This window comes from Oncorhynchus gorbuscha, linkage group LG01 (genome assembly GCF_021184085.1).
Source record: "Oncorhynchus gorbuscha isolate QuinsamMale2020 ecotype Even-year linkage group LG01, OgorEven_v1.0, whole genome shotgun sequence".
Lineage (NCBI taxonomy): Eukaryota > Metazoa > Chordata > Actinopteri > Salmoniformes > Salmonidae > Oncorhynchus > Oncorhynchus gorbuscha.
In genome coordinates this window covers 76,984,532-77,002,924 of record NC_060173.1, presented here as the reverse complement: position 1 = coordinate 77,002,924, position 18,393 = coordinate 76,984,532, and the positions used below count along the sequence as shown (strand labels likewise).

Sequence of the window (18,393 nt, the reverse complement as noted above, 5' to 3'; positions counted from 1 at the left end):
CTCAAATGTCTAACATCTGATTGTTTTCTACGGACACTGTGATTGAACATTATGGGCAAAGAGTACTACAATGGGAACATAAATAATTAGGCTACATGTACTCAGATCTCACTCTGTTACACAACGAAATAGCCATCATAGACTCTCTCTCCATCGTTTAAAAAAATCACATTGTATGAGATCACTTGACTATATCATAGGCCTACGATTTGCGTTTTTAAAACACAACTAACAACGATTTCTATTCTTCAGAATCTTACAAATCAATTCAATAGTTTACAATCATTTCACAATATCACAAAATGGTTAAATAGCTTATTATGTACATAATTTTCATAATTACAATAGACAAAAGATGTTGATTAAAACTAGTTTAAATTAAATAAATAGACATGTAGGCCTTCAGCTATTAGATAGCAAACTAATCATGTTAAATGTAAACGTCGCCTAAATTTTCCCAGTAGGCCTATGCGCTACAAGCCGACATTTTTTAATCCTTCGCCAATATTGGTCCAAGACAGGGTGTGCATTACAACTGATCGGCCTATCAGTTGGATATTATCAGTTGCATATAAAGATAGATTAATCTAAATAGAACACCCCCCCCCCCGTTTTGTGGTTGTCTAACTGTGTGGATAGAAACTATAGTAACCAATGTCCTTAATGTAATTTTTCTCACACTCTCTTGGAGGCAAGATCTCAGATTTCAACGGGGACACTGTTTCCGAAACCGGTGTGGCAGACGGTGAAATTCTTCTCCGTTTAGCTTGCTCAAAGATACCAGAATCACTTGAATCAATCGACTTGATTGAAGACGGCGTCTCTATCCAGCTGGATTCGGATAAGTCTTTTGATTTTGCCTCGTTAGACCCACCGATGGGTGACCTTTCTGTTGGGATGGTGTCCGCGTTATCAACCAGGTAGTTGGACGTGCCTGTTCTGCCAACAGAATTTGTTGGCCAGCAAGAGAGCACAGAGCTAGACTTACTGCAGTACTGGGGTGGTGTGTGTGTGCCCCAGCCGGAAGGGTCGGCATAGTAACCTAGAGGTCTGTTTGAGCACCCTGTAGTGGGCAGTGGAAGTGTCTTTACTCCAGCTGCTGCATAGGACAGCAGGGTGGCCGCGTTACCGGCAAAATCAGCAGCCGCGGCAGCATCGTATGGCGAGGCGGCAAAGTCCAGTCGGTTATTGGCAGGGTTGACAAACCATCGCTGCGGGGATGCAACTGTGGGCTCTTCGGTTTGTTGCGGGGATAGCAAGCTGTTACTAAGTGGGACGCTGCGGTCCGTGCCAGGTCCAGTCCCTACGCCAGGGTGAAAGCGAGATTTGGCATAACTGCTGACAAATTGGTCCTGTAGGAAAGAACCAGCCATGGCATATCTCGCACCAGGCATGATCTGAGAGCGAGGCGAGTCACCCGGTGATGGTGTTAACCGGTCAATGTCGCAACCTGTGTAGACACTGAAAAGACGAGGAAGAAACAGACAAACAAATTATGAATCACCATGGGCTAAGGTTGTCACTGCCAATGTGATGTGCAAGAATGGAACAAACTTTGTTCATGACTCATTTGATAAAAATGCTGAATAAACAATGTTTTTGGAGGGGGAACATCAGCAAATAAATGTAAATAAATTTCGTGATTTCGCGTAAAATTGTCACCATTTTATAATGTGGTAATTACATTGGATTGTATAAAGGTCTACTCCAAAATATAATGCTTACCCACTGGGTACAGACGTCAATTCAACTTCAAGTCCACGTTGGTACAACGTAATTTCGATGAAAAACATGGAAACAACGTTGATTGGACGAGTGTGTGCCTAGTGGGTATGATCAAATGTGTCCCCATTGACATTCAAGAACATTTTAAATGTGATCAACGAGAACACTAAATGTTTTCCTGACCGTTACATTTATTTACATTTCAATTGAACACGAGCAAAAAAATATATGTGGTAGCCTATGCTACACTTCATGTACATAAACGCAATAATTTGTATTGCCTCGGAGAGATGAGGAACCAAACGAAACAAACTGTTTCATAATGAGAAGGGATCAAGAACAAATAATACATGTCAAATAGTCTTACGTGTCATAGTTGTCCCGAAATCCTTTAGCAAATGGATTGTGGTCGATTTTTAGCTGGGTAATCTGCACACAAAAACAAGTATGAAGATTTTAGGAATATGTCGTTGTTTATTCCTAATTACGTTGCAAATCCGAATATGCCAAACGAATTGTGTCTTTCGATAGGCAACAATACTAGAATACTTAACGAATGGAATTATCATCAATCAGATTCTCTTACATCGGTATTCTGGTAAGCTGTGACTGCGATGAACTGTGTTTCTGGGAAGGTGAACGTCTGTACTCTTCCAGGTTGGCTGGAGTCCTCGGTTCCGTCTTCGTTGACTTCCACCACATGGAGCCTGGGCTGGTACTTGTGAAGCGATTGTAGAACCACCATCTGGAGGTAGACAAGTAAGGAAGAGATTCCATGACCACTGTCATTTTCGACCTACATTTGGAGCCAATAAGCCATGATGTAGGCTAAATGACCCAAACTGAAGACAGGGTACGGCTTTCGTTTTTTATGACATTTTATGAAAACTATTATTTGGACTTTTGATGGTGATGTATCATTGGATAAAGACCTAATAAATATTGTGTAATAAACTGCATAAGGTGCGCGCAACAAACTCTCTCCATGCACACCGCTCAATAGTTAATTCAGCGTCTCTGAAAGTCTCTGATCATATTATTTTACGTTTATAAAACAAGGTCGTAGCTGACCTGTCCGGTGTTGTTTGAGCCTCCTTTATTGTTCGTTAATTTCAGCTTCCCAAATGAGATTTCTTGGCGCATCCAGTGCGCACCGGTGTTTGGAGAGTCAGGGTGCATGTACACCCTGTTTCCTGTGGAAAACAAAGAAATGACATAGCCTACATTGAAATGCGTTGTTTTTACAAAATATCATACACATCACAATATTGATTTGCAATTACATTAATTCGATGATATCATTTTGTGATTGTATTAGCCTAATGTTGCGTGTTAGCTTGGAACGGCTGAATCAATTTAAGATGATTCTTCTTTTTATAATATAAACTACTCTTAATTATCAGCCATTACCATCACTGTATTATTCTCAGAGATGTAGAGGAACGTAGGCCTACCTGTGACATTGGTGTCCGCTTTGCCACATGGTACCCACTTGCCACCTTGGAATCGCCAGTGATTTGGATCAGCAAGAATAACATCCACAAATATGTTGTAGTGCGCCGTCGGATCCAGACCAGAAATGTTGAAACTCAAAAAGGGGAACATTCGTCTGCAGGTAATAATTAAAAATATGTAAATAATATTTGGTCAAGATCGGTGTAAATGTCCTGCATAATAGACCCTGTCCAACATTTGGTGATTTACCCATTTTGAAAGTATTACTGCAACAATTCAAGAAAAACATAGTCAGTTAATTTTTTAAAATTGTCATTTATAATAAAGGCAATATATTGAACGAATTACAATTGCAATGCCCTTCCTTATTTAAAACAAATCGGACGCATGCGTATTACTTCACAAGCTATACCAAACTTGTGATTAAAATTAATGTAGCTGAGAATACCTACCGTCCTTGTTTGGTGATTATCATCTCTGTTTGATGTCTGTGAAACTTCAGCCACAGGGCCCTGTTGCACAGATACACCTGCGCTTTCCCAGGCAGCAGCCCAGCTTGCGCCGAGGAAAACTGGTAGAACGCCCCTCCTTGATAAGTGTGTCCATACTGTTGTGCGTATGGGTAACCCGAGGTTGGGTAGCCTTGCGGAGAGCTGTTGGTCAGAAGACTATTGTACGCTCCATTAGTGATGACTGGATGGTGGGCCAAATAACGACTCGGACTCCCGATAGAAAAAGCCGGGTGCGCTGGTCCATGTTGACTCGGATAGGGGAACATAGTACTAGGAGTTGCTGAGACTGACTGTGGTTGGCTAGATTGCGAAAGGGTATACCTTTCTCCTGTAGATCCATCGAAATTATGACGAATTTCAGAGACTCCGTGGAGATCAGGAGAGAGTTTACCTCTCTGGACGTCCCCTGATGCGTCCTTGGAGTCGGGGAAATTGTCAGCCTCTGACTGGTTCGTCATCCCCCTGGAATTTTTTTTCAGAGTTGAACTTCTCTCCAGGTTGTCACTAGCAGATATAATAGGATGGTCCTGCAAGGATAGCTCAGATCCATCGGAGCTTGGGTAGCCTCTGCCCACATTCAGACATTTCTTGGAGAGCCCACTAGTGCAATTCTCGAGCTGCATAGCTTTCAACACTATTAACGCAAACTATATGGAATCGCAAGCTTTTGTTCACTCCTAACTATATAAGACACGCAAAAAAAATCGCCTTCCTATGTTTTCAGTCACCTTGAGTAAGAGCAAATGAGCCAATTGACACTATCCTGCAATCAGGAAGGTTTTGCTATTCATCACTCTTCATGCATTGCTAATGAAACAACTATTGCTATTGGTTAGCTCAAGACAATAATTTAATTAGACAGCTCTTAATTAGGATAATCATGAGGGCTTTGCCCATAAACCCAATTTGCTTTCAGAGACAATCAGCCAGTCCTTATTTGATAACATTTTACTTTATGTGATATATTTGTGTAGATATCACACCAATGTTAATTGTTTATTATCTTAATGATGCATTGCCACATGCTCATATAAATATCAACAAAAATAGGCCGGAATCATAGTTACGTTTTTCCCCTGTATATTTCGACATTATTATGGGAAATATGCGTTATTTACCTATTCATCTGGTAAGAGTGGCATAGTATGTCTACCGGAGAAACAAAAATATATTATGAACATACCAAAAGTGACAAGCAATGACAGGCAGTGCACTTCATGCTTTAAAATGTTTGTGATAGCGTGAAATGATGCCGTTCCTCTGAAATGTGTTTATGAGTCTCAAGGCAGGTAAATATTTCATTATACTGGTCCAAAGTTATGAATCAGAGCACTCATAACAATGAGTGAGTGCAATGACAAATGAAATAAAATAAACATCAAAATCAGCAAGAATGGCGAAAAACACCAATAAAATAACGTTATGAAAGTAATTTTGACATTTCAGAATTTTAACAAATGTATAAAATATTTTTGTTCAATGATGTCATAACATAGCACTATTATTATTAAACGAGTCGACTCTTGAGTTTCATTGTTTGATTAGCAGTTATAGGCCTAATTAATAATACACAGGGAAAAAGGGAAAATCTGATATTCCTCTAAAAATATTTCTGCATTAAAGGTCGATTTCATCTAATCATTTTGACTGTTTTTCCGTATGAGAGCTTCATTGATGTGCATGGGCAGTGTGACAGCGTCATTGGATAAAATCCAACCTGAACGTTGTGGTCCAGACTGAGCCAAGACGATGCTGTGTCTTGCTTTACAAGGCTGGCAAAACTCCAACTACTTACTTATTGACTGAAATACATGATAGGTTATCCAAATGTGAGATGTAGACCAATATTTAGTATTTAAATGTCTCTTTGGAAACTCAGGCGATTAATACTTTTTTGAAGAGGATAAATAAATAAAAAACGTTAAAGCTCCATATCAACACTAATATTTGTTTGCTGTTTGGCTGACATAATTTCCTCCTCAACAGCTAGATTTAGAGAACTCAACTCATTAACCATCATGTGCAGTGTTCACAGTTGTGTATTAATCTTAAACATTAAGTTATCTATTTAGGAGATTTTGAGCGCTTCTGGCCCGTTTCCGACGGACATTTTTGTGTACAGAGCACTCGGTGAGTGACGCAACATCAATTGCCGTGCACTCCGTGAAAGCTCTGGTTGTCCAGCTTCGCATGACGCTCTCTGCTCTCGTCTGAGATACAGTATGTGAAATCTCACACCATGATAAATATTTGCATAGAGAGCGACATGTCACATTTTCTGGCCTATCCAGACAAAGGATCCACTTCCTCTGGCGGTGACCCTTGCAGCTCCGTTTACAATAAGGCATATGAGGGATTTGAAATGGAGAGCCTGGCAATTGCAGAAAAAGCAGCATCATCTAGTTTAGATATAGTCAATTGGATTTAGAGCTCTAAATATACAAAACTACAACATCATTTTGGATAATTGAAACAATTCCACTTTCTCTTCGTCACAGAGGGATGAAATCACATAGTGCTTAAAGCTGAAGTTATAATGAGTTAGCAGGCATTTGAATGCTGGAGCTGCTGGTATAGTTTAGTGGTTAGAGCGTTGGGCTAGTAACCGAAAGGTCGCTGGATCATAATTCCCGAGATTACAAGGTGTCGTTCTTCCCCTGAACAAGGCAGTTAACCGACTGTTCCCCGGTAGGCCGTCATTGTAAATAAGAATTTGACTTGCCTCGCGAGTTAAAATTTGATTTAAAAAAAATGGCGTCTGGGGTTGCTGGACAGAACATTTTATGTCATCAATTAAATTAAATGGGGACAATTTTGAAAAGTCACTAAGTATGAACATATTTATTTTACTGTTATAAGAAAGATTAAATAAGTCGTTTATAATTTGATTTTTACTATATTTTGAAACCACTTAATTCATTTCAAGCCCACTTTTGTTAAAAAGGTAAAAACATATATATATGTGTGTTTTCACATTTTCATCATATTTTTTATACTGTGTATTAAGCTTTTGTCCTCAAAAGTGAGCAGTATAACTATTTTTACTAGAAAGGTGCAATTTTAATATTTCTGGCAGTATAAGCATTACATTTAAGTCATTTAGCAGACACTCTTATCCAGGGCAACTTGCAGGAGCTTTGCTCAAGGGCACATCAACAGATTTACAGTTGAAGTCGGAAGTTTACATACACCTTAGCCAAATACATTTAAATTCAGTTTTTTTTTTTTACAATTCCTGACATTTAATCCTAGTAAACATTCCCTGTTTTAGGTCAGTTAGGATCACCACTTTATTTTAAGAATGTGAAATGTCAAAATAAGAGTAGAGAATGATTTATTTCAGCTTTTATTTATTTCATCACATTCCCAGTGGGTCAGAAGTTTACATACACTCAAATAGTATTTGGTAGCATTGCCTTTAAATTGTTTAACTTTTTGGGTAGCCTTCCACAAGCTTCCCACAATAAGTTAGGTGAATTTTGGCCCAATCCTCCTGACAGAGCTGGTGTAACTGAGTCAGGTTTGTAGGCCTCCTTGCTCGCACATGTTTTTTCTGTTCTGCCCACACATTTTCTATGGGATTGAGGTCAGGGCTTTGTAATGGCCACTCCAATACCTTATGCCATTTTGCCAGAACTTTGGAAGTATGCTTGGGGCCATTGTCCATTTGGAAGTTCCATTTGCGACCAAGCTTTAACTTCCTGACTGATGTCTTGAAGTGCAGCAAAGCACCCAAACAACATGATGCTGCCACCCCCGTGCTTCACGGTTGGGATGGTGTTCTTCGACTTGCAAGCCTCCCCCTTTTTCCTCCTAACATAACGATGGTCATTATGGCCAAACAGTTCTATTTTTGTTTCATCAGACCAGAGGACATTTCTCCAAAAAGTACGATCTTTGTCCCCATGAGCAGTTGCAAACCGTAGTCTGTCTTTTTTATGGCAGTTTTGGAGCAGTGGCTTCTTCCTTGCTGAGCGGCCTTTCAGGTTATGTATAGGACTTGTATATGTATGTATGTATGTATGTATGTATGTATGTATGTATGTATGTATGTATGTATGTATGTATGTATGTATGTATGTATGTATGTATGTATGTATGTATGTATGTATGTATGTATGTATGTATGTATGTATGTATGTATGTATGTATGTATATGTATATGTATATATATGTATATATGTATATATATGTATGTATATAGGACTTGTTTTACTATGGATAAAGATACTTTTGTACCCCTTTCCTCCAGCATCTTCACAAGGTCCTTTCCTGTTGTTCTGGGATTGATTTGCATTTCTCATTTCTCCACAGGTACACCTCCAATTGACTCAAATTATGTCAATTAACCTATCAGAAGCTTCTAAAGCCATGACAGTATTTTCTATAATTTTCTAAGCTGTTTAAAATGCACAGTTAACTTAGTGTATGTAAACCTCTGACCCACTGGAATTGTGGTACAGTGAATTATAAATGAAATTGTAAATGAAATAATCTGTCTGTAAACAATTGTTGGAAAAATTACTTGTGTCATGCACAAAGTAGTTGTCCTAACCGACTTGCCAAAACTATAGTTTGTTTACAAGAAATTTGTGGAGTGGTTGAAAAATTATCTAAGTGTATGTAAACTTCTGACTTCAACTGTATCACCTAGTCGACTCAGCTACGGGCCCAACATTCCCAACCTCTTGGCTACCTGCCGCCCATAACTAGGTATTGTTTATGGCCCATGATAAATAATTACTTTTGGGTATGTCTATTTAGGTGGAAATGTACATTTTGACACTACATTTAACTCAAAGGGATCAGCACAACCAACTGCTAACATTTTTTTAGTGCTGGGTGATCCCAGCGTCTCTATCACGATGGTACAGTTTAGCTTTTGGTAGGTCCTTGGTAGTCTTGAAGTTCTAGCAAGTTCAGCAAATGCATTTCTCTTCTCTCTTACATGATAGGTGGGGAAACACAATGTGAACAATCAGAAGGAGTGCTGTGGAGCTGCATGGTTCAATACCATTGCTACAGGCCAAGGCAGTTGACTAGTGATAGTGAGAGGATGAGCTACTAGTAACTGAAATGGCGTATTGGCGGCAATCAATAAAGTTTGACTGAAGTAAATTAAACAGAATACTTTTGATGTATACAACTTCCCTGTTTTCTTCAGTCATCAACATTATATTTCAGGGGGAAAACAGCCAAGCTTGAAATAAAGCATAAAGCATCAGTATACTGAACACACATAAATGTTGTATTCTGTTTCAATAAAGTTGCATAAAGTGTGTGTTAGAACCTTAAACAAGCCAAATTGAATGGTGCAGAAGAAGCCCCCATCTCTGATAGTGGGGTTTCCAGTAGAGGCTAGAGGCTTTGTATTCTAATGAAGAGCTGTGCATCTATGAAGCTAACAAGAGAGGTCATTACAGCAGGGCAATAGGGTCCAGGATCCTATTCCTGTGAAGCGTACAAGCATGGGCTTGCCCGTGCCTCTAACCAGGAACTGGCATAGGTCTTCTCTTCCTCATAACAGGATTATGGTTAACTTCCATCACTGATCTTTAAAGGACAATTCCACCCCAAAATATTTCGGTATTTGTTTCATTCATCCATTGTTGACATAGTCCCGAAATGTTTTGCTTGTCAACAATCAAGTTTTCAAGATATGTAACTTTCAAAATACAGAAATCATCCCTGTATGATGCAAAACACAGCATTATATGATCCAAAATGCATCATAAAGGGATGCATAGAAAAAATGGTGCCGGAGGAGATGGCTGCTGTTTTACGGGCTCCTAACCAATTGTGCTGTTTTGTGGGGGTTTTTGCGTTGTTTGTAACTTATTTTTTACATGATGGTTCTGACACCATCTCTTATGACCGAAAAGAGCTTCTGGATATCAGAACATCGATTACTCACCTCGAACTGGACAAAGATTTTTTCTTTAACAAGTTGGACACGAAGGATTTACTCCAGATATCCGACCAGACCCAAATCCCCGCCATTCACATGAAGAGAAGACGCCGATACAGGAATTCGCCAATACGAGAATTCTGTCGGCGAGTGGGTAACCCGCCTCTACCATCCATCCTATTGGCCAACATGCAATCATTGGAGAATAAACTGAATGAGCTCCATTAAAGACTATCCTACCAACGGGGCATTAGAAACTGTAATATCTTATGTTTCACCGAGTCGTGGCTGAAAGACGACATGGATAATGTACAGTTGGCTATTTTTTCCATGTATCGGCAAGACAGAACAGCTGCATCCGGTAAGACAAGGGGTGGCGGTCTATGTCGATTTGTCAATAACAACTGGTGTGCAAAATCAAATATTAAGGAAGTCTTGAAGTTGTGCTCGCCTGAGGTATAGTATCTCATGATAAGCTGTAAACCACACTATTTACCAAGATAGTTTTCATCTATATTTTTCATAGCTGTCTATTTACCCACCACAAACCGATGCTGGCACTAAGACCGCACTCAACGAACTGTATAAAGCCATAAGCAAACAAGAAAATGCTCATCCAGAGGAGGCACTCCTAATGGCCGGGGACTTTAATGCAGGGAAACTTACATTTGTTTTGCCTAATTTTACCAGCATGTTACATGTGCAACAAGAGGGAAAACAATTCTACACCACCTTTACTCCACACACAGAGACACAGACAAGCTCTCCTTCGCCCTCCATTTGGAAAATCTGACCATAATTCTATCCTCCTGATTCCTGTTTACAAGCAAAAACTAAAGCAGGAAGTACCAGTGACTCGCTCAATACAGAAGTTGTCAGATGACACAGATGCTGAGCTGGCATCGAGGAGTATGCCACATCAGTCATCGGCTTCAGCAATAAGTGCATCATTGACGTTGTCCCCACAGTGACCATACGTACATAAGCCATGGATTACAGGCAACATCCACACTGATCTAAAGGGTAGAGCTGCCGCTTTCAAGGATCGAGACTCTAACTCGGATGCTTATAAGAAATCCTGCAGTGCCCTGAGACAAACCATCAAACAGGCAAAGCGTAAATACATGACTAAGATTGAATCCTACTACACCGGTCAGCGGATGTGGCAGCGCTTGCAAACTATTACGAACTACAAAGGGAAGCCCAGCCGAGTGTTCCCCAGTAACACAAGCCTACCAGACGTGCTAAATGACTTCTATGCACGCTTTAAGGCGAGCAACACTGAAGAATGCATACGATCACCAGCTATTCTGGACGACTGTGTGATCATGCTCGCCGTAGCCAATATGAATAAGACCTTTAAACAGGTGTCAGAAAATAAATTACAAGATTATGTTATAATACTATTATTGCATCAAATGGTTGTTTATGCAACATAATAGATGGTTCTTATAACTCTATTTGTAACGGTTCTCTTGTGGTGAAGGAGAGTCGGACCAAAATGCAGCGTGTAGATTGCGATCCATGTTTATTCAACTAACGTAACATGAATCTAAATACAAACACTACAAAACAATAAACGTAACGAAAACCGAAACAGCCTAATACTGGAGCACATACACACAGAACAAGGACATCAAGACACTAAGGACAATCACCCACGAAACACTCAAAGAATATGGCTGCCTAAATATGGTTCCCAATCAGAGAAAACGATAAACACCTGCCTCTGATTGAGAACCACTCCAGACAGCCATAGACTTTGCTAGATACCTCCACTAAGCCACACACCCAATTACTAACAAAACCCCAAGACAAAACACACCACAATAAACCCATGTCACACCCTGGCCTGACCAGATAAATAAAGACAAACACAAAATACTTCGACCAGGGCGTGACACTATTGTTTCTGTGTGAACGGAAAGTGGGCCTCTGGGAGATGTAACACTGACTGTAGATTTACGATGGATTGGTGATAAAGACAACATTCCATAGCATTTGTCTGTGTGCCTGACTGGAAGGTACCAGGAAGAGATGGCTCAGGGCCAGACCCTAGTTTCTACACAATGAGAAGTCTTTACAGCAGATGCTTTTTGCTGTGAATTATTAGTATCTTCCATACGAATCTTAACTTTGTGACCCATTCCATACATCTGTTGTTTGTCAAGAAAATCCAGGAAGATGAACCTTGCTATAAAATGCTGTGGCTCAAATCCGCTCTTTGGGCTTCTCAACTAATCACCTACGGGTGGGTTGTCGACAAGCTTCATTATTTCAATAATTAATCAATGTCATTAATACGTTTTGAATGAAGTAATATCCTGATTGGTGATTGACGTTGTCTCTCCTCATTATTGATTAGAATTTCCATGACACAGGTCAACAATCACAAGGCCACAAGGCCAGACGGATTACCAGGACATGTACTCCGAGCATGCGCTAACCAACTGTCAAGTGTCTCAACTGACATTTTCAACCTGTCCCTGGCCAAGTCTGTAATACCTACATGTTTTAAGCAGACCACCATAGTCCCTGTGCCGAAGAACACCAAGCCCCCATGTGGTAAGGGCAGGCAACAACACATCTGCTACGCTGATCCTCAACACAGGGACCCCTCAGGGGTGCATGCTTAGTCCCCTCCTGTACTCCCTGTTTACCCATGTCTGTGTTGTCAAGCACGACTCCCAACATCACCATTAAGTTTACCGATGACACAATGATGGTAGGCCTGATCATCCATAGGGTGAGGTCAGATACCTGGAAGTGTGGTGCCAGGACAACAACCTCTCTCTCAATGTGATCAAGACAAAGGAGATGATCGTGGACTACAGGAAAAGGAGGGCCGAGCACGCCCACATTCTATTCGACAGGGCTGTAGTGGAGCAGGTTAAGAGTTTCAAGTTCCTTGGTGTCCACATCACCAACAAACTATCATAGTCCAAACACAGCAGGACAGTCGTGAAGAGGGCACGACAACACCTATTTCCCCTCAGGAGACTGAAAATATTTGACATGGGTCCCCAGATCCTCAAAAAGTTATACAGCTGCACCTTCGACGGCATCCTGCCTGACTGGTTGCATCACCGCCTAGTATGGCAACTACTAGGCCTCTATCCGCAAGGCGCTACAGAGGGTAGTGCGTATGGCCCAGTACATCACTGGGGCCAAGCTTCCTGCCATCCAGGACCTCTATACCAGGTGGTATCAGAGGAAGGCCCTACAAATTGCCAAAGACTCCAGTCACCCTAGTCATAGACTTTTCTCTCTGCTACTGCACGGCAAGAGGTACGGGAGTGCCAAGTCTAGGTCCAAAATACTTATAATAATAATAATAATATGCCATTTAGCAGACGCTTTTATCCAAAGCGACTTACAGTCATGTGTGCATACATTCTACGTATGGGTGGTCCCGGGAATCGAACCCACTACCCTGGCGTTACAAGCGCCATGCTCTACCAACTGAGCTACAGAAGGACCACTTCTTAATAGCTTCTACCCCCAAGCCATAAAACTGCTGACCAGCTAATCGAATGCAACCCCCTTTTTTTACGCTGCTGCTACTGGCTGTTTATTATGCATTATTTATGCATAGTCACTTTACACCTACCTACATGTACATATTACCTCAATTACCTCGACTAACCTGTACCAATGCGGTACCGGTACCCCCTGTATATAGCCTCGTTATTGTTATTTTATTGTTGCTCTTTTATTTTTTACTTTAGTTTATTTAGTAAATATTTTTCTTAACTAAAATTGCATTGTTGGTTGAGTGCTTGTAAGTAACTATTTCACGGTAACCTGTTGTTTTCGGCGCATGATTTGATTCGATTTCTGTATTTAGATCGTATTTGGGTGGAGTTTTCCTTTAATAAGCAAACTGGGCTTGCTTTTTTAGATTCAGACTATTGTTGAGTCACCCATGATGCAGCAGCACCCTAGTTTGTCTTCTCCCCATGCTCTATTCCCATTTGTTTGTTATTAGCCTCAGTACTTTGCTCTTATTAGCCCAGCTAGTGACCATAACCACAGAGAGAGCAGGCTGATTATCCATGCCACGGCCAGACAGTCCCTCAGGAGGTCATTGTGCAGGTTTGGGAGGGACTATACCTTATGCTTGGCACACACCAGCCACTGACCAGACTATATGAAAACAATATGGCGTAATGAAAATGTAATCCATTATAACCATAAGCATTCTTGATATGGATTATAATGGAAGATATAAAATAACAATAGTGCCTATTTGATAAAAAACCATTTTTTATATTTTGTAAGATACTTTACCTGTAGGAATATGGACAGCACATTCAACTATCGTTCATGTCTGAAAAACATCATGTTGGCACAATGTAAGGATAAAAACAAACTAAATGTTATTTATAGTCCACTGTACCAACAGATCTGCTTATGGATGATAGTCAGGTTTCTTTATAATGGTCTCATTCAAACAGCTATAAAGATTAAAATACACAATGCTAACATCTTTCTAACATTTTACTCTGAATGTTTAGTCAAATGTATGATTTCTTTAAGAAAGGTATCATTCTCCTTTTCCATGTTCTCAGAAGGAACTATGTTTGCCACCTGGGTCTAATCTAATCTATGTGGATGACAAGGAGAGGAAAAGCCTGAAAGTGAGCACCAGCTCAGGGACTTTACCTAATGCCCGGCACTGTCACATCAATGATGTGATCATAGCACACAAAATGTCAAAAAAAATTATAGTCAGCAAGGATATGGGGACAGAGTGTGCTGCCCCAGTCAGTTACAATTGCTTTTTTGTGACTATGAAATGGCATCTCTCTTGTCGGATGGGTAAACATTTCCCTGTCAGGCCAGTAATAACGAATGAAACTCACTGAGCTGAACTAAGAAGATAGAGCCAAGGTTATTTGTGATTCATGACAGGTAGTGGCTTATATTACAGTGGCACTAAACATTTTATGGGAATGCATTTAAGATGCCCTTTAAGTTATTTATATGTTGTTTGCCAGACTTCACATTGGAATTTCCATCAATAAATCAAGTTAAAATATTTATATTTTTCTCTTCCATTTTAATACAAAAGAGGAAGCAAATAAATTCCCCCTAAACTTGAATTAGTCTGACTAATTTATCTTAAGCCTTTGTTTGTTTGATGCTAACATAACTGTTGGCCCCTGTGGTCTCCTGCAACCACAGATCTCCCACTGTCAGAAAGAATCAGGGTGCACTTTGGGTAAAAGACAGCAGGTGGTCTGCTAAGGGGCCAGGTGGACAGTTGTGGCTTTTAAAGCCTTATTAGCCATCCTCCCTCTCCCAGAGACACAGTGAGACACTCGGCCATGTCATCCCCAGAAGTGCACTCCTATAGCCATCGTTATTGATGCCCTTTTATGTCCTCGAGTCAGAGATCCCTCCGATTCTTGACCACAAACCTTAAACCTGGCTGTCAGTGAGTTTGATAAAAGGGTAGATGAAATAAGGTGTCTCTTTGAATACTTTGGACTCCAAACTAAAATGAAACTCTGGTCACTAAGCTGTAATTACAAGCTTGCAAACCCTTGCGCCTGGAATCTTGAAGCTAAATAAGAGACTTGACGGTTTCAGTGGATTGTCAAAGGCAAAGATAGTATGAGATCATCCTTTTACACTTTCTTATTTATGTGGCACAAAATACAGTGGTCAAGTGGAATTAAGTCCAGTTGTTTGTTTCTATAACCCTCTCAAATGTCTTGAGACCTTGACTGCATTACAATTACCACATTTTATCAGTATGTTGTGATCAGCAGGTAAAGCTGTGCATGTGTGCAAAAATGTTAAATTTGTATTTTTTGCCGCGGAAAATTAATTGAGTATTAATAAATAAAGCTGCAGAATTTTTCTTTTCGGTTGTGGAAAATAAACAGGCTCCGAGCATCCGGATCGCCAGATGTCCCCGTGTTTGAACTCAATCTCTAGGACTGGAGCACAAATTAACAGCTGTGGAATTACTGACACATATGAACTCAGGAAAATCAGCAATGTTGTAAAAAAAAATATATATATATGTCCTCACCAAAGAGCACTATAGTAAGCTAGTACGATATTCATTTCAACGCTATAGGATTTTCTACAAGTGCTTTGCCAAGCTAAATCAGTAATGTGTATTATAAAGGATTATCGGGCTGGGGGAGATAATGCCAGAAATCACAAGAAATGGGCTAATGTTCCAACTAAGACGTATTTTATCACCTGTTAGTGACCTGTTATCAACTGTTCAGTTCGTTGCTAGTCTCTTAAAAAAATGTACTGGACTGTGTGACCCTGTGAGTGCAGCTGGGGTTTGTGACCATTTTGTTATTTCTGCTGCCATGCACGGTCAGTCATCTACAAGTGAAGAACATTGGCTACTGTCCCTAGTGGCATAAAAAATTCAGGCTAACTCTACTTTTTAAGCCATTTCTGATGAAAAGCATAAGGAAATTAAACTGACTTATGCCAAATGAATATCACTGAATCGCTGAGATTGTGGGGCTGATGTTTGTAACGTTGAAATTATTTATAAAACATCAATTTCATTTTAAGAGTACCCATGCCATGAAGTGTGCAAATTTCCCGTCAGCCTCCCCAGAGAGTTTCTATGCACTGGGCCTAAATCAAATGATGGAGAAAAACCTCCAGTATCCTCAGCATTGTCCTTCTAATAGATCACGTAGTAGAAGCGACACTGCTACAATCCCAATATCTGCAAAGAGACTGTGGATAACACATAGCTAAAATCATATTGTAATAACATTTGCTTTGTGATCGTGAAACCAGTAGTATTTCGTGAAACAATTATTTTTCTATTTTTCAACTGAATGTTGTGATTTTGTTTTCTCCTGAAAATGACAATCATATTTATATATTTTGTGACAAAAACAATCATATTCACAGCAAATGAGTGGATATTGCGTAACACCGAGATATATATTACGTGTACAACCAGAAAATACACAATTCTCAGGCAAAGTGCAGAAGAGATGATGTCTTTGAAAATGGGAGCAAACAGCGCGATTGTCGTCTTAATTAAAGAGGCAAGCAACAACAGCTGGCCAACACACGGCTCATTGGGAATGCAGTGTGAAAAGAGAGGCCCACAGATTATCGCTTTAGCTCATGTTGAATTCTTCCCGGAGCAATACAGTCCGGGGTCCCTCTCTGTCAAAGGAATAGTGACTGATAAAAGCTGGAATCCAACTCCAAAAAGCATAACACAGCCACACAGTCACCACACAAAATGGCTGAGTGAACGCTCGAGAGTCAAGCATTGGAGACGTCGTCAATATGTTTCGGCACGGCGTCACAGCAGCGCCGTATCACCCCTTTATGGCCATTAATACTTCAGGACCCCATCTCTAAGTGAAGTTAACAACGACGTGTTCGCGCAACAACCAAACATGATATGCTTAACCCTTGGAGTAATTCCAAACTTCAGGAGGAATATCTGTGCCAGCACTTTAGGCCTACACACTACATTTAATCATAGTAATAAAAAAGAAAGAAGCAAAGCAATAGAAGCAGACAAAACAGTGTCCTTGCCATTCAACTGTGAGAGGTAGCCCTCAGCCAATTTCTGTGTGCTGTACGGTGCACCTGACTCTTTCCTCCTCCCCATTGCAAAGTGAAATGGAATTGCCTCTCACATTCACAGACAGCTCTGTGAAGGTGACAATGGAGCTATACTCCCTGCTGTCTGCAGACAGGAAACAGGAAAGTGGCATATGGGGCCAGGAACTAAGTAGAAAGGAGAGGCAACCAGGCGAGGGAGGAAACCAAAGGGAAGGTTAATGATCATTTCTGAATTGTACAAGGGAGAAACTACGCTCTAAGTTGAGAGCAAAGAAATGTGACATGATTGGCAAACTGACGCACATCTCTTCCCTATGACAAACAGCCACAGGTGAAAAACACAGTAATATCTTCATCTTCTTCGGGTGCCGCTTTAAAAACCAAACTATGACAGTAATGTAGGCTGATGAAATGTCAAATTGTTTTGACATTGAATCAACTCGTTGTCCTGAAACTGAAGGATCAACACGTTGTCCTGAAACTGAAGGATCAACACGTTGTCCTGAAACTGAAGGATCAACATAGCATTGGGTTTCTCTCAAGTACAAATCACTATGTTTAAGTTATATGTTACAATGTTACAAATGTCACATTGCCTCTCATGTGGACATGAGAGACACAAGGGTGAAGGTGAGGAATAGAAGCATACCTGGTAGATCTACTGTATACTCTGGAAAGGCTCCACCATCACCATGGCACCACCTGCATGCTCCGACAAGAACCTCTGCTAGCTGTTAGTATGGTCTCCAGACAGCCTGCAGTTACAGCCACAATGGCTTTAATAGCCAGTCACCAGCACCATCTCAGGCCTGCAGCACAAGAAGGACTTACGAGGAGCTGTGCCAATCCGTAAATGACCGGGCACCTGCAGCAATATTTTATCAATTGAGCAGGTGGGTATGATGAAAATTGTAGAGTGGGAAAAAAAACTAACAAAGGACATTTAGAGATGTTTCTTAGAACATGCCTGGCGGAAAACATGAGAATGAGAGCTGCGAGTGGATTGCAGAAGGTGTGCGTACATTAAGCGGGATGTACATTAGCAGTGGAAGAACTTGCTTTCAATTTTTCACACTGTTACCACACCATGGCTGAGACAGTTTGTAGCCTTTCAGCACCCGAGACTGGATATCCACCCTTTAAGGATCAATTAAATCAGCAGTGGGACTAAGGAATCCATCATCAAGCAATTTGCACTGTGTTGCTCTGCCGCTG

At 40.5% G+C, this 18,393-nt stretch overlaps 1 protein-coding gene across 1 annotated transcript; it reads right to left on the bottom strand.

Moving 5' to 3' along the window:
- Positions 1-605: 605 nt before the first annotated feature.
- On the bottom strand, positions 606-6,789 carry LOC124042625 (T-box brain protein 1-like). The gene is made up of 6 exons (XM_046360705.1): positions 3,633-6,789; positions 3,180-3,334; positions 2,797-2,918; positions 2,312-2,470; positions 2,093-2,154; positions 606-1,461 (listed from the first exon to the last, which is right to left on the bottom strand). The coding sequence occupies exons 1-6, from the start codon at positions 4,313-4,315 to the stop codon at positions 624-626; spliced, it is 2,019 nt and encodes a 672-aa protein (XP_046216661.1). The 5' UTR covers positions 4,316-6,789; the 3' UTR covers positions 606-623.
- Between the last annotated feature and the right edge of the window lie 11,604 nt (positions 6,790-18,393).

Bases quoted from the DNA above. Each gene is read 5' to 3' on its own strand.
- LOC124042625 (XM_046360705.1), bottom strand. From the start codon at position 4,315: ATGCAGCTCGAGAATTGCACTAGTGGGCTCTCCAAGAAATGTCTGAAT. The intron at 3,335-3,632 runs GTAGGTATTCTC...TATTACCTGCAG, and splicing joins ATAATCACCAAACAAGGACG to ACGAATGTTCCCCTTTTTGA. The intron at 2,155-2,311 runs GTAAGAGAATCT...TTTTGTGTGCAG, and splicing joins CAGCTTACCAGAATACCGAT to ATTACCCAGCTAAAAATCGA.